At 56.3% G+C, this 15,659-nt stretch overlaps 1 protein-coding gene across 1 annotated transcript; it reads right to left on the bottom strand.

Annotated features, from left to right (window-relative positions):
* Nucleotides 1-4,830: 4,830 nt before the first annotated feature.
* On the bottom strand, nucleotides 4,831-5,741 carry LOC308518100 (annexin-2 receptor-like; the record flags this gene model as incomplete). The annotated part of the gene is made up of 2 exons (XM_081089673.1): nucleotides 4,831-5,443; nucleotides 5,668-5,741. The coding sequence occupies 2 exons, from the start codon at nucleotides 5,739-5,741 to the stop codon at nucleotides 4,831-4,833; spliced, it is 687 nt and encodes a 228-aa protein (XP_080945799.1).
* Between the last annotated feature and the right edge of the window lie 9,918 nt (nucleotides 5,742-15,659).

Raw genomic sequence — 15,659 nt, 5'->3', positions numbered from 1 at the left:
CCTGGTGCTGGCGCTCCGAGCTGCGGCAGTAGGAGCGCCGGCAGAGGGAGCGCCGGCAGACGGAACGCCCGCAGAGGGAGCGCCGGCAGAGGGAGCCCGGGCAGAGGGAGCGCCGGCAGAGGGAGCCAGGGCAGAAGGAGCGCCGGCAGAGGGAGCGCCGGCAGAGGGAGCGCCGGCAGAGGGAGCGCCGGCAGACAGAACGCAGGCAGAAGGAGCGCCGGCAGAGGGAGCGCCGGCAGAGGGAGCGCCGGCAGAGGGAGCGCCGGCAGAGGGAGCGCCGGCAGAGGGAGCGCCGGCAGACGGAACGCAGGCAGAGGGAGCGCCGGCAGACGGAACGCCGGCAGAGGGAGCGCCGGCAGAGGGAGCGCCGGCAGACGGAGCGCGGGCAGACGGAGCGCCGGCAGAGGGAGCGCCGGCAGAGGGAGCCCGGCAGACGGAGCGCCGGCAGACGGAGCGCCGGCAGACGGAGCGCCGGCAGACGGAGCGCCGGCAGACGGAGCGCCGGCAGAGGGAGCCCGGCAGACGGAGCGCCGGCAGACGGAGCGCCGGCAGACGGAGCGCCGGCAGACGGAGCCGGGGCAGAAGGAGCGCCGGCAGAGGGAACCGGGGCAGAAGGAGCGCCGGCAGACGGAGCGCCGGCAGACGGAGCGCCGGCAGAGGGAACCGGGGCAGAAGGAGCGCCGGCAGACGGAGCGCCGGCAGAGGGAGCCGGGGCAGAAGGAGCGCCGGCAGAGGGAGCGCCGGCAGAGGGAGCGCCGGCAGAGGGAGCGCCGGCAGAGGGAGCCCCGGCAGAGGGAGCGCCGGCAGAGGGAGCCCCGGCAGAGGGAGCGCCGGCAGAGGGAGCGCCGGCAGAGGGAGCGCCGGCAGAGGGAGCGCCGGCAGACGGAGCCGGGGCAGAAGGAGCGCCGGCAGAGGGAGCGCCGGCAGAGGGAGCGCCGGCAGAGGGAGCGCCGGCAGAGGGAGCCCCGGCAGAGGGAGCGCCGGCAGAGGGAGCCCCGGCAGAGGGAGCGCCGGCAGAGGGAGCGCCGGCAGACGGAACGCCGGCAGACGGAACGCAGGCAGAGGGAGCGCCGGCAGAGGGATCGCCGGCAGACGGAGCGCCGGCAGACGGAACGCCGGCAGAGGGAGCGCCGGCAGACGGAACGCCGGCAGAAGGAGCGCCGGCAGAGGGAGCGCCGGCAGAGGGAGCGCCGGCAGACGGAGCGCCGGCAGAGGGAGCGCCGGCAGAGGGAGCGCCGGCAGACGGAGCGCCGGCAGACGGAGCGCCGGCAGACGGAGCACCGGCAGACAGAACGCCGGCAGAGGGAGCGCCGGCAGAGGGAGCGCCGGCAGACGGAACGCCGGCAGACGGAACGCCGGCAGAGGGAGCGCCGGCAGAGGGAGCGCCGGCAGAGGGAGCGCCGGCAGACGGAACGCCGGCAGACGGAACGCCGGCAGACGGAGCGCGGGCAGACGGAGCGCCGGCAGAGGGAGCGCCGGCAGAGGGAGCGCCGGCAGAGGGAGCGCCGGCAGAAGGAGCGCCGGCAGACGGAACGCCCGCAGAGGGAGCGCCGGCAGAGGGAGCCCGGGCAGAGGGAGCGCCGGCAGAGGGAGCCAGGGCAGAAGGAGCGCCGGCAGAGGGAGCGCCGTCAGAGGGAGCGCCGGCAGACGGAACGCCGGCAGAAGGAGCGCCGGCAGAGGGAGCGCCGGCAGAGGGAGCGCCGGCAGAGGGAGCGCCGGCAGAGGGAGCGCCGGCAGACGGAGCGCCGGCAGACGGAGCGCCGGCAGACGGAACGCCGGCAGACGGAACGCAGGCAGAGGGAGCGCCGGCAGAGGGAGCCCCGGCAGAGGGAGCGCCGGCAGACGGAACGCAGGCAGAGGGAGCGCCGGCAGAGGGAGCGCCGGCAGACGGAACGCCGGCAGACGGAACGCCGGCAGAGGGAGCGCCGGCAGACGGAACGCCGGCAGAGGGAGCGCCGGCAGAGGGAGCGCCGGCAGAGGGAGCGCCGGCAGACGGAACGCAGGCAGAGGGAGCGCCGGCAGAGGGAGCGCCGGCAGACGGAACGCCGGCAGACGGAACGCCGGCAGAGGGAGCGCCGGCAGACGGAACGCAGGCAGAGGGAGCGCCGGCAGAGGGAGCGCCGGCAGACGGAACGCCGGCAGATGGAACGCCGGCAGAGGGAGCGCCGGCAGACGGAACGCCGGCAGAAGGAGCGCCGGCAGAGGGAGCGCCGGCAGAGGGAGCGCCGGCAGACGGAGCGCCGGCAGAGGGAGCGCCGGCAGAGGGAGCACCGGCAGACAGAACGCCGGCAGAGGGAGCGCCGGCAGAGGGAGCGCCGGCAGACGGAGCGCCGGCAGACGGAGCGCCGGCAGACGGAGCGCCGGCAGAGGGAGCACCGGCAGACAGAACGCCGGCAGAGGGAGCGCCGGCAGAGGGAGCGCCGGCAGACGGAACGCCGGCAGACGGAACGCCGGCAGAGGGAGCGCCGGCAGACGGAACGCCGGCAGAAGGAGCGCCGGCAGAGGGAGCGCCGGCAGACGGAGCGCCGGCAGAGGGAGCACCGGCAGACAGAACGCCGGCAGAGGGAGCGCCGGCAGAGGGAGCGCCGGCAGAGGGAGCGCCGGCAGACGGAGCGCCGGCAGACGGAGCGCTGGCAGAGGGAGCACCGGCAGACGGAACGCCGGCAGAGGGAGCGCCGGCAGAGTGAGCGCCGGCAGAGGGAGCGCCGGCAGACGGAGCGTCGGCAAAAGGAGCGCCGGCAGAAGGAGCGCCGGCAGAGGGAGCGTCGGCAAAAGGAGCGCCGGCAGAAGGAGCGCCGGCAGAGGGAGCGTCGGCAAATGGAGCGCCGGCAGAAGGAGCGCCGGCAGAGGGAGCGTCGGCAAAAGGAGCGCCGGCAGAGGGAGCCGGGGCAGAACGAGCGTCGGCAGAGGGAGCGCCGGCAGAAGGAGCCGCGGCAGTGCGGGCAGCGCAGCAGGTTCCCATCTTCCTGCGCAGCTCGCAGCACTGCTGGTCTCGCTCGCTCCGGCTCAGCCGCCCCGGCCCGCCACTGTCATTGGCCTTGGCGGTGGCGGCGGCGGCGGCCGGAAGAGCAGGAGGGTGGCGGCCGGACGGAGGGGCAGGGCCCGTCACTGCGCCCCTCGCTCAGGCAGGCCGGCTCCCCGCCCTCGGCCCGCTGACCAACTGGAAGGACACCCCGCCACAGACCCTGGCTACCTTCTTGCTGGCAGCACGAAGCAATGAAGCTGCCAATCACGCCGCCTTGGAACAAGCGTCCCTGAGTTTGTATTCGAATCTTCTAAAGGCTCTACAGATCATCTCGCCAAGCTTTGAGAAATGCCCATTTCAATGGTGCCATTTGATGCCAGTCTTAGCAATTCCTGAATCCAAAGCCAATAGGCCTTCTTCTTTATAGATTGACAACAAGGCATGAAACATTCCTTGGTCTCTTATCTCTGTGAAGGGGGCATCCATGCCTTTGGGTTAGGTGCACAGGGAAAGTTCCAACTTCCCCAACAAGAGAGGCAAGGCCGCCCGGACCGAGGGTTTCCAACGCAGACCACACATCTCCTGGCTTCCAGGGTCCCTCTTCTGGTGCTGCTCGGGTTCATCAGATGACTGCGAAGCTGGGCTCCCACAGTCGGAAATGCCACTGCAGCGCCCTATATGCTTTTTTTTTCAAATGTTAAACCTCCTTTTATTGAAATGCCGGTTTGTTTAGTATATTTACACCACACTTCATGAACACCTACACATAGTAGGTAAATTTTATCAAATAAAAACGTTTTTCATTAATACAGAGTTTATAGTGCGTGAAACTGATGTTTTCTTCTTCTGGTAAATCATCATCATTGTCAACATGTGGGCCCATTGGGGGAAGTGGTGAGAAATTCGCAGCCAGCCCCACATGTGGCCTTCAGACAAAATGACCTGGCGCCATTAGATGCTCCGCAGCCTGGGGCCTCGGCCTTTTGTCTGTGGCTGCTGGGGACTAGGTGCGCCCAGCCCCAGCCTCGCTCCTCCCTCCCCCCACCCCCCGGCCTCGCTCCCGCCCCCCCCCCCCCGCCGCCTCGCTCCCTCCCCCACGGCCTCGCTTCTCCCCCGTCCCCTTCCCCCCCCCGCCCCCCCCCCCGCGCCTCGCTCCCTCCCCCGGGCCCCCGCGACTGCTGCGACGCCGCCCATGACCGCGACGCGGCGGCGGCGGTGGCGGCAGCTGATGCGGAGTCCGCGAAAGAGGAGCCGCTGGTCCGCTCGTCGCTGCTGCAGGAGAAGGCGAACCAGTGCCCGCCGAGCAACACGCCGTGCGTGCGAGGGGCTGAGCCAGGCCGGCGGCCGGCGGCCCATCAGGCAGACAAGCCGCTGCCCGCGCTGGAGCTGGCGCTGGAGCACATTGTGCGCTGCATCGACAAGCATGGCATCTTCGTGTGGACGAATTCCCGTGCGCGGAGCACGGGGCGGCAGATCAGCGAGGAAGTGCGCGCCCTGCTCGACACAGGCAAGTTCACCGACGGCCAGCTGCTCAGCCAGAAGAGCGACTTTTCCAAGTACATCCGAGGCGATCAGATCCATGGATCGAGCGAGGGCAAGGAGCCCGGCTGGGAGACCATTGGGCTGATCGTGAGCCGCAGGGCTGACCTGATCCCTGTTTGTCTGTGTATTAAGTGAGGTGAATTTTCAGCCTCCGGATAGCATCACTGAGATCTCATCTTTTATTGGCCCTAAAAAGACTGAGTACTTATATAAATTAAGCAGAACTCCGTGGTCTGGACAAAATGTTTAATATTAAAAGAGACTTCCATTTGATTCAGGACTCATGTCCACAGTCGGCGCCCTCCCGCCACCGCCTCGGGCTCCTAAGTGTCCAGGACTGTCGCCCAGCAGTCAGCAGCCCAGCGGCTCAAAGAGGAGAGAGCAGGAAGGATGCACTGCAGGCAGCCCGAGCAGAGCAGGTGCAGGCGCCAGCCGGTGGGGCCCGGAGCTGGGCTGCACACTGAAGGCTGCAGGTGGTCCCAGGCCTCCGTGTCCACTGGTCCCTCTCCAGCATGGGCGTTGGGCCGCAGGGCCACGGGAAGCTGCCCGAACGTGTGCTCTGTGGGCTCAGGCGCTCCTGCGGGTACTCCTGGCATCGGCACGAACCCTGGCAAGAGGCCTGCACCGGGCTGCACCGGGCTCTCTTCCGAGGGGCTCTGGGCCTCAGCTAAGAGTGCTCGGTATCGCAGGAGGACCGAGGGCAGCTGCCAACAAGGACTGGAGAGCAGTGGCTGGTGGTCATCGCTGTGGTGGCTTGAGGACTCTGCCAGCAGCACGAGGACAGGAGGTAGCGGGTCTGGGGAGATCGGGGACCACGGAGGATGGCGCTCTGGAGCCTGGTCTGCGGAATCCCAAGCCTGCTGCAGCGTGTCCTGGTCCAGGAGAAAGTGCGGCTCCATCGCAGAGATCTTGGGGCAGGAGAATATGAGCCTGGAGCTGATGCAGAGGCAAAGCCTTGGGTGCTGCCTGCAGCCTGGATATTTATGCTCTCCCGGGGGAGGGGGCGGGTGCCAGCCTCTATCGTGTGTAAACCAATTACTTAATCGTGTTCGAGCCCTAAATTTCAACTAAACACTCAAGAGAGTCATTCAATACCCAGTAAGACAAGACCCTCCCTGCACCCGGTGCATGGACACCCGGCGGCAGATCGGCCTTCATACTGGACCAATTCCTCTGCACTGACACCCGGCGGCAGATCGGCCTTTCTGCTGTTCAAATTCCTCTGCACGGACATCCGGCGGCAGATCGGCCTTTCTGCTGTTCAAATTCCTCTGCACGGACACCCGGCGGTAGATCGGCCTTTCTTTCTTTCTTTTTCTTTCTTTCTTTTTTTTTTTTTTTTTTTTCAGATCGGCCTTTCTGCTTGACGAATACCGCTGCACGGACACCCGGCGGCAGATCGGCCTTTCTGCTGGACAAATTCCTCTGCACGGACACCCGGCGGCAGATCAGCCTTCGGGCTATCCGTCCGTGCAAAGTAAAACATTCCTTTACTGAAGACATCGACATAATTATGTCACTTAATCGTGTTGGAGCCTAAACAGAACGTGTAATCGTGTTCGAGCCTAAACCGGACTAAACCAGACGTGTAACGTGTAACGGTGTTCGAGCCCTACATTTCAACTAAACCCTGGAGCAAGCAAGTCAATCAATACCCACTTAGCCCCGCCCCTCCCCGCCCCCTTCTAAGCATTGGTTTCCCAAAGTCACGCGTCCTGACAGCCAGCCTCTGTAAAGGGGAAGCTACTTCCTCTGTTCCCTTCACAAGCTGCCCTTAAACCCAGCCTCTGAGCTGCATGGCCGTTTTCAGATTGTCTTCCTAGGAAGGAAGGGCTCCGAATTTTCTCTCAATAGTTGTTGTGGCCAAGAAGCAGGTTGGGGACAAGAGGCCTGGTGACGCCCCAGGCTGGTGAGTAGCGGGTGCTGGTATCCCTGAGCCCACTGCCCTGTCTGCCTCCTCCAGGGCCTTGGAGTTCCAGGGTAAAGCTCAGCTCTGAGCTCCCCTCCCTTAGTGTGGAGCTCTCTGGTCCTGAGCCATCCCTGTTGAAGCTTCTTGATAATTCATCCTATTCTACTGAAACCAGGAGAACTCGTGAGTGTCCGTCTGTCTGTCTGTTTATGTTTCTGTGTATGTATAATATGTATATGATTTTTATTTTTTATATATTTTTTTATTGATTTCAGAGAGGAGGGGAAAGGGAGAAATAGAAATATATTTCCAGCACTGGTTTGACTCAGTGGATAGAGCGTCGGCCTGTGGACTGAGGGGTCCCAGGTTCGATTCGGGTCAAAAGCATGTACCTGGGTTGCGGACACATCCCCGGTAGCACATGTGCAGGAGGCAGCTGATTAATGTTTCTCTCTCATCAATGTTTCTAACTCTCTATCCCTCTCCCTTCCTCTCTGTAAAAAATCAATAAAACGCATTAAAAAAAAAAAGAAATATCAATGGGTGTCTCTTCAGAGAGCTCAGTGAGCTCTGTTCTGTATAAATAGACTCAGGGTATTCCAAGGTTTCTGGCTCACAAATTGCTGTTTCCATTGTTCTCCCGTCCTCTCTCTCTAAAAGTAAATAAATTGTTTAAAACCTGCCTCTCTCTGGCGCTGGCTAGAATGCTCAGCTGTTTAGAACATACTCCGAATATAACAAGGTTTGTGGTTGAATCCCTGGGTCAGGGCACATACAAGAAGCAACAATGAATGCACAAAGAAGTGGAAAAACAAATCGACGTTTCCCTGGCTCTCTCTAAAATTCAAGAAAAAAAATTAAAAATGACTCTATCAGATTTGATCCGGGTTTTCAGCATGAAAAAAAAAAAAAGGACTTTCTCATACCATTGTAGGGGGATGACTTCCGCTTTCTTACTGATTTTCTAAGCATTTACGGGAAATCGGCTGTGTTGGGCCCGTTATGTTGCGCAATGTCCGCCCCGGGGATTTCCAAGCCTGGTGATCTCTGATTGGACTTCACCCCGGGACCCGTTTGGGTGTTAGCACCGCTCCGTGCCCGGGTCCGCGCTTTGTGGGCGGCAGGCGTTTGTTTGCAACTTGGTTATTCCTGGCGCCATTAGATGCTCCGCAGCCACGGGGCCTCCGCCTTTTGTCTGTGGCTGCTGGGGACTAGGTGCGCCCAGCGGACTTTTTCTCAGAAGCAGTTTCTCTCTTGGTTTCGCTTTGTAGCGCCAGGGGTGCTGCCCAGCCCCGGGGATTCTTCGTCACCCTTCGCGCTGCCCCGACCCCGCGGGGTGTGACTGGCTGTGACCCCCTGGCAGGAGCGGATTCGGGGCAGCAGGCTCCCTTTAGCCGCTTCTGATTTCACCCGCGCAAACCCTGCCTCCTGGGGAAGCGACTTCAGCGCAGCAAACGCCTGCTTGGCAGGGAGAGTGCCTTCTCAGTCCTGAAGTCCCGGTTTAGGGAGCAGCGGGCACCGGTTTCCTGAGGCCGCGACACGGAGGGCTGCCCCTTCAAGGGTGCGCGCTGTTTAGTGGAGGCAGTTTCCCCCGGAATGATTTGCTCTTGAGAGAGCAAGCCGGGCAGTGGGGGCTCACAGGGCAGCCTGAGCGAAGAAATGGGTAGATCAGGACAATCCTATCTATAAATGACTGAGCTCTCTGGCCAGAGCCGATATAGTCACTTTTTAAACTATTTACTTTCAGAGAGGAAGACGGGAGAACTATGGGAACAGCAATTTGTGAGCAGGAAACCTTTCTATACCAGACACCGATGTATTCCCGTTCTGCAAACACCTGGCTCCAGGAAAGTCCCGTCCTGACACCCAATCACTGCAAAGGGCACGCTACTTCCTCTGTCCTCTTCACAAGCTGCCCTTCAACCCAGCCTCTGAGCTTCCGACCGGTTTTCAATTGTCTTCCTAGGAAGGAAGGGCTCCGAATTTTCTCTCAACAGTTCTTGTGGCCAAGAAGCGGGGTGGGGACTAGAGGCCTGGTGACCCCTCAGGCTGGTGAGTAGCGGGTGCTGGTACCCCTGAGCCCACTGCCCTGTCTGCCTCCCCCAGGGCCTTGGAGTTCCAGGGTAAAGCTCAGCTCTGAGCTCCACTCCCTTAGTGTGGAGCTCTCTGGTCCTGAGCCATCTCTGTGGAAGCTTCTTGATAATTGATCCTATTCTACTGAAACCAGGGAAACTCATGAGTCCCTGTGTGTTGGAAGAGCCGGTGAGTAACAGGGTCCCTCTGTTTAGATGTTTTAGGAAATCCAGAGGCGAAGGGGGGTTTCCTCCTGGCCAACACAGGAACCAGGATCCTTTGCCTTTGGGGAATTGGGTGAGCTTTTGGATAGTTTGGAACTGTAGTGGCCACTTTGGGGAAACTTTAACTTACCTAAGATAGTCCACCTTAAGGGCTGCCCTTAAAAAGAAAGGAAGTTCTGGGAGAAAATAGAATGCATTGTTTGATTGGTATGAGGAAACTTCTAAAAGACAAAATAGCCCTAACTGGTTTTGCCCTAACCCCCCCAAAATCATATTTTATTGATTTCTTACAGAGAGGAAGGGAGAGGGACAGAGAGTTAGAAACATCGATGAGAGAGAAACATGATCAGCTGCCGCCTGCACGCCCCCCACTGGGGATGTGCCTGCAACCTAGGTACATGCCCTTGACCGGACTCGAACCTGGGACCCCTCAGTCCACAGGCTGAGCCAAATTGGTTAGGGCCAAAGGCCCATTTCTTACAGGACTTTTACACTCAGAAGTGTTACTGCGAGAACATTTGTGGTAGAGGATGGTTTACTCATGGGTGTCAGTGGAGGCAGCCCCTGGGAGTCCTTGGCCCTGTGCTCCGATCTGCTGCTGCTGCCTCCGGAGGAACTGGGGGCACCTGAGAGCCTTGCTGGAGGGTCCCTCAGAAGTCTGTTCCTGTTGTCCCTCCCGCTGTGAGGCCACAGGTGGAGGGAGTCTGCAGGGCGAGCATCAGCTGGGCTTCTGGGCCGCAGCCACCACCCCAGGAGGCCTCTCTGGCTCCTGGCTCCTGGGCTTCGGGTCCTCCATTGCTGAGGGCGTCTCCTGGCTCCTGGGTGTTGGGTCCTCCATTGCTGGGGGCTTGGGGTCCTCCACTGCTGGGGGCATCTCTGGCTCCTGGGATTTGGGCGTCCCATGTGGTGCAGGCAGCTCTGTGCCCAGACTGCACGTGTTCTGTGCGCTGGGCCCGTGCAGCAGGCAGTGCTGGGGCAGAAGCCCACAGGAACCGGAATTCAGGTCCTGGTTGAAGTCCTGCTGGTCCCCAGTGAGGTGGCCCAGCCCTGGGTAGAGAGGGAGTGCCCAGGGCCTGTGGTGCTGGAAAGTCTGGAATGGTCCCTGCGGCTCCTCCAGGGAATCCCCGGCCTCACGCACACAGCGCATACAGCGGGGAAGGCTGGGTTCCATGGTTCAGCTGCTGAGAGGAAGGTTCCCAGTGACTCCTGCCCTGCACATTTATACCCCCCTGGGCTCCTAGGGGTCCAATGGAGGGGAGTCAGGCTGGGTGGTGCCAATTGTGACATAATGAGATTGAGGGGGATCCGATCACCCTGGGTGGGGCTGGATAGGATTAAGTGTCTTGCTTGAGAGCCTTAAAGTTTGTTTCTTTGTTTAAAACAAACCACAGTTAGTCGGATATGCTATTTGGAAGGTTATCTTCTATAAAAAACATTCAATGTAACCAACAACTTCTTTTTTTTAATTTCTTAAAATATTACAAAGAGTATTACACATGTCTCCTTTCCCCCCGTCTTGACATTCCCCCAGCTTCCCCCACCCCCCAGTGTTTTGTGTCCATTAGTTATTCTTATATTCATGCATATAAGTCCTTCAGTTGATCTCTTACTCCCCCCCACAACTCTTCCCAGGGTTCCCACTGTAGTTTGACATTCTGCTCAATGCTGCTCTGCCTCTGTATCCATTTTTGTTCATCAGTCTATAATGGTCCTTATTATCCATAAATGAGTGAGTTCATGTGGTATTTTTCTCAGCTTCCCAGGGGCTGTCTCAGTCTCACAGGGGCCATCTCAGCCTCACAGGGGCTGTCCCAGCCTCACAAGGGGCTGTTTCAACCTCACTGGGGCTGTTTCAACCACACCAGGGCTGCTGCAACCCCAAGGGGCCGTTTCGACCTCACCAGGGCTGTCTTGAGCTCACCAGGGCCGTCTCAACCTCACATGGGCCGTTTCAACCTCACCGGGGCTGTTTCGTCTCGACCTCACCGGGGCCATCTCAGCCTCACCGGGGCAGTTGCAACTTCACCGGGGCTGATGCAGCCTCACGGGGGGGGCCGTTTCAACCTTACCGGGGCCGTTGCAACTTCACTGGGGCTGTCTCAACCTCACTAGGGCCATCTCAACCTCATCGGGGCCGATTCAACCTCACCAGGGCCGTTTAAGCCTCACCGGGACCATCTCAACCTCACCAGGGCCATCTCCGCCTCACTGGGGACGTTTCAGTCTCACTGGGGCTGATTTCAACCTCACCGGTGCTGTTTCAACCTCACCGGGGCCATCTCAACCCTACTAGGGCCGTTCTACCCCCACCGGGGCTGTCCCAGACCCACGGGGGCCGCCTCAGCCCTACGGGAGCCACCTCAGCCTCATGGGGGCCGTCTCAGCAACACAAAGTTTGGCATTCTGTCCTTTGTTGGGCAGCTCCTTGCTGGACAAAATCGCCAGGTGTTCCTGGTGGTTGAATATCTGGTATGCTTGCTTGGATTTCGTTTTCTACAAGTGCACACTGCCTGCCTGCTGTCTCCCAGCGTCCCATGTGAGACTGGATCTGGTGGACCTGCCTGTGCGTTTGCTGGTACAGTGGTTCCATGTCGCCAGCCTAGCTGGGTCCAGCTCCGGCTTCCTCCGAACCTGATTCTGCTTCTTGAGTGTGTCCCTTATGTATGTGAGGAGTTGAAATCTGCATTCTGCTGGGCTGGGCTGCAAAAGTGCCAGTGGTTCTTTTTGTGCCACTGGCACAGCTTGGGTGGGGATGTAAATTGAGTAGGGTGGGGTCCCCGGGAATCACCAGGGCGGAGCAAGGGGCAATGGCATCTCTGCGACTCCTCACCTCTCCACGACTCAGCATCTCGCGTCCCCGAGTGCCGGCAATCAGCTCCATGAGACAGCTACTCTCGCTTGCCGCTGGCCCGGCGCGTTGCAAGCCCATCCCACCTCTCTCCATAGGGGTCTGGGACCTCAGAATTCTGCCCCAAACCAGCTCAGTGAACTCGAGAGTCTGCAACCCCTTGCGATTGAAAAAAACCGCGCATCCAGTTGTAGTCTGCCTGGCGCATGACTCCATACCTCCATTCTTGGAGCCTCTGCACAACCTACTCAGTCTCAATGCTCTTCTTCCTTTCCTTCCAGTTGTAGAGCTTCCACTGGGCCAGCTTTCCCATGGTTCTGAATGATAACTGTTTGTTTTATAGTTGGTAGTTTCGATGTTGTTGTGGGAGGCAGCAAGCACAGGTCTGTACCTTAGGCTGCCATCTTGGTTCGCTCTGATGATGTGTATATAGCACCTAGGAGGACATTTCAGTTCAAGTCCTTTGCCCATTTTTCAAATGGGCTTTTGTTCTTGTTGTTGAGTCATGGAGGTATATTTTTAAACCACACCTAACTTACAGGTTCTTGTGAGATCTAAACATTTATCTATGCAGATTGACTGTCACATAGTAAGCACCCCAAAAATATTACTTGTCTTCTCAGGATGGTTATATTAAATAATATATGTAAAACGGCTTTAAAAATAATAAAGTGCTATGCAAATATGAGTGAATACTATATATCTGTATGCAAAATATTTTAATATTTTTCTCAGGGTCTCCACATTTAAATACATAAATCCTCTCAACTCTAGACTTTATTCTGTTTTATTAGCTGTAATCCCTTTTTCCATTTCCGTTTAAGTTTTATCAAAAAATAGCAAAAATGGAATGAGTAAAGGAATAGAAAAAATAGCTAATTTCACTAAAGCACAAAGTAAGATTTGTTTGAAAAAAAGTAAATGTGAAGAAAGCTGCAACAGATTGCACTATTGAAAAATCCTAGGAGAACCAGAACTGCTGTTCCTTCAGAGAATGAGAGTGATGTTGAATGATTAATAACGTTTGGATAACATTCATTACAGTGAGGTTATAAACGCTGGTGTGACAGTTGCCATAACAACCTGCTATATGTTGGTTTTCTAATGACATCTCAAACAAGTGCTGAAGTGAACTGCATCACTTCAGAACTTTGATTGCTGTTATTCAGTGATTTTTAATTGAATTGTTCTTAAAGGGTCAGAATATGTCACTGTCTTCAAAAGTATTCTCAAAATTATGGGGAGCAAATGATACACACATTCCTATACAATTTTAGAGAAAAAGAAATATATGTTTAATACAAAATTAACAGATTTTGTGTGTGTGTGTGTGTGTGTGTGTGTGTGTATGGGGAATGGGGGGAGAAACAGAAGGAAAGGGGAAAGTGTGCTTCAGACTTCTCAGACTTTGTTCCCTTAGGGAATTACCTGACAATAACATTTTTCTAGAAGAGCTTACTGTGATCTGTTATATTTCTAGTCTCTCTCCTTTCCTTTCACTCCCTTTTCTTCCTTCTGATGGATTCTTGGAACCCGTGATGATGATCAAGATGTTGCATCCACGATGCAGATGCTACATCTTGTAAGGAAGTGAGGTGAGGTCATTTCCACCGGCTCTCTGACCTCTATTCTCTCTCCTACCAACCCCCTCCTTTCTTCTCAGGCACTACCCAGAGGATATACTGCAGGATGGGTTACTTGCTACTGGCTTATAGTATGTTGAATTTTAAAATCCCCAACCAAGAGAATATGTTAAGTACACATTGTGTCGCTGACAAGAAGCAAAGCATGATTGCAATAGACATGCTTCTAAGTTCTCGCTCAGCCCATAGCCTACTTTGCTCCTGCTGCCTGTGGGCACCCACCCACAAATAAGAACTGTTGGTTGAATCACAGGTGAGCACCAGAACCAATTCATCCATAGGCAAATGGATTAGATTATCTCTCTCTTTTTCCTCTCCCTTTCTCTCTGTTTTCTTTCTCCAAACTGAGCTATGATAAGAGTTGACCATTTGCAATGGTGTTTGCAGCAGAAGCGTGTGTTCTGTGGAAAAACTGTGCTACAGGACTCTGAAGTAATAGTGTGCCCACTGGCCCCCACCCCAACACATTCCCAGCAGCATTTCAGTCTGTACCCCGCATCTCAGGCAATGGAAATGGCCTCATTCCATGGAAAGCACATCGGAGTGCTCTATAAACCCTGATCCCATGATAATACCCTCTATGTAAGGGTTTACCCCTTGGCCAGGCATGCTGTTGGCACCCTTTCAACACTCTCTTCTTCTCCCTTGCTTCTCTTCTTAGAACTCCCTCCACCCCACCCAGATACCCAAGGGCTTCCATTCTGCCCTCCCCAAAGTTCCAACTGTGGAAGCTAATCAATCCAAGCCCAGGCTTTCACTGACCTAGAACCACTGCAGGACCAGGGCCATGGCTCAGAAAGCAGATGGCAGGGAAAGAGGTGCCTTAAAAAATAACATCAGCTGGAATGAACAAAGCTCATAGACATTGGGCTCATTCCTCACACAGGAAGCAGGTATGCTGACCCCCTTCCCTTTAAGTCTTCTCTGGATGCTCCTTTCAACCTGCTCTCACTGGGACATATGTGAACAGGTAAGAGGAGCAGCTTGTGCTGGAGTCACTCTTCATCCTCCTCACCCTAGTCTCTGCGTAGGGACACTGACCTGTATGGGTGTCATTCATGAACTCCCTTGCCCTCTGACTCCAGTGGATTCTGCCCGTTAGAGATCCCTAATAGGAGATAAGAGGGAGGGAGGAGGAAAGGGGAGCTGGGGGGGGGATTCATGCCTGTGGCTCCTTCCTTGCAGGATGGCCTTGCAGTCATTTCTGCATGAGTCTCTCCTTCCTGATTCCAATAACTGATCCCTCCATCTTTGTGAGCTCAGGAGCTGTAACTGAATCCAGAAGTACTGCCTTGTTTTTTATGAATTCCTTATACACCGCCCACACCTTTGTAAATAGTCCCTTTACGAAACCTCATAAATAGTCACATTAATCTAACATGAGTGAGTGGGCCATCAGTTTCCGGCTTGGATCCTAATATAAAGTCTCTAAATGGTGTGGTCTAGGTTATATCTCTTTTCCACCCAGGATGGCCTACGCTAACTGACACCCACATAATCCCAAGATTCTGTTCCAGGCCCAATAGAAAAAGAGAGGTGATAGGGGTAGGACTGACTGGGGAGCAGAGAAGAGAAAGGCAAAGCTCAGCATGGCCATGATGAGCTTGTAGCTTCGAGGCCAGTGGTTCTCAACCTTCTGGCCCTTTAAATACAGTTCCTCATGTTGTGACCCAACAATAAAATTATTTTCGTTGCTACTTCATAACTGTAATGTTGCTACTGTTATGAATCGTAATGTAAATATCTGATATGCAGGATGGTCTTAGGCGACCCCTGTGAAAGGGTCGTTCGACCGCCAAAGGGGTCGTGACCCACAGGTTGAGACCGCTGTTCTAGGCAGAGGGAGCCCAAGTTGGCAGGTGTGCAATCAGAAAAAGCTCCGGAGCAGGTCAGAAATCAAGACAGGGGAGGGAGAAAATTCAGCAGTATGTGGGGAAGGTCAGAGGCTCTTGCTCAGGTCTGAACAAGCACAGGCAGGCTGGATGTCAGGAGGCCCTGGTTGGTAGGCAGCAGGAAACCAGGCAAAACCTTGATGTAGGTGGGTGAGACTTCAAGCAGAGAACCTAGCTATCCCATACCCCAATCACTGAACCAGACTCTGCGATTATACAATTACGGTATTTTAAACCATTAAGGTTGTGGTGATTTGTTGTGCAAAAAGAGAAAATCAATACAGCAGATATTGACAGAAATAGAATTTTTTCTCTCTTATTTTGCTGTTTACAGGTTCAGTTTGCCCACAATACCCACAAATGAAATATAAGACAATTTAAATATGTACACTTTAAACTATGCATTCAGTAGAAATGTATCATTAGTTATTTTACAAAAGTGGATTATTTTACCCACCACTCTCTGCATCTATGCGTTCACACTCAGAAAGTACATCATTGGAACCCTTCTGAGAAACTATGAGAAACCTCTAAGTCATATATTGTGGCTGCAAAGTATTCCA

This window comes from Myotis nattereri (genome assembly GCF_964212035.1).
Source record: "Myotis nattereri genome assembly, chromosome: 4".
Classification (NCBI taxonomy): Eukaryota; Metazoa; Chordata; class Mammalia; order Chiroptera; family Vespertilionidae; genus Myotis; species Myotis nattereri.
The sequence above is the reverse complement of the archived record's forward strand: the minus strand, read 5'-3'. Positions and strand labels throughout refer to the sequence as shown.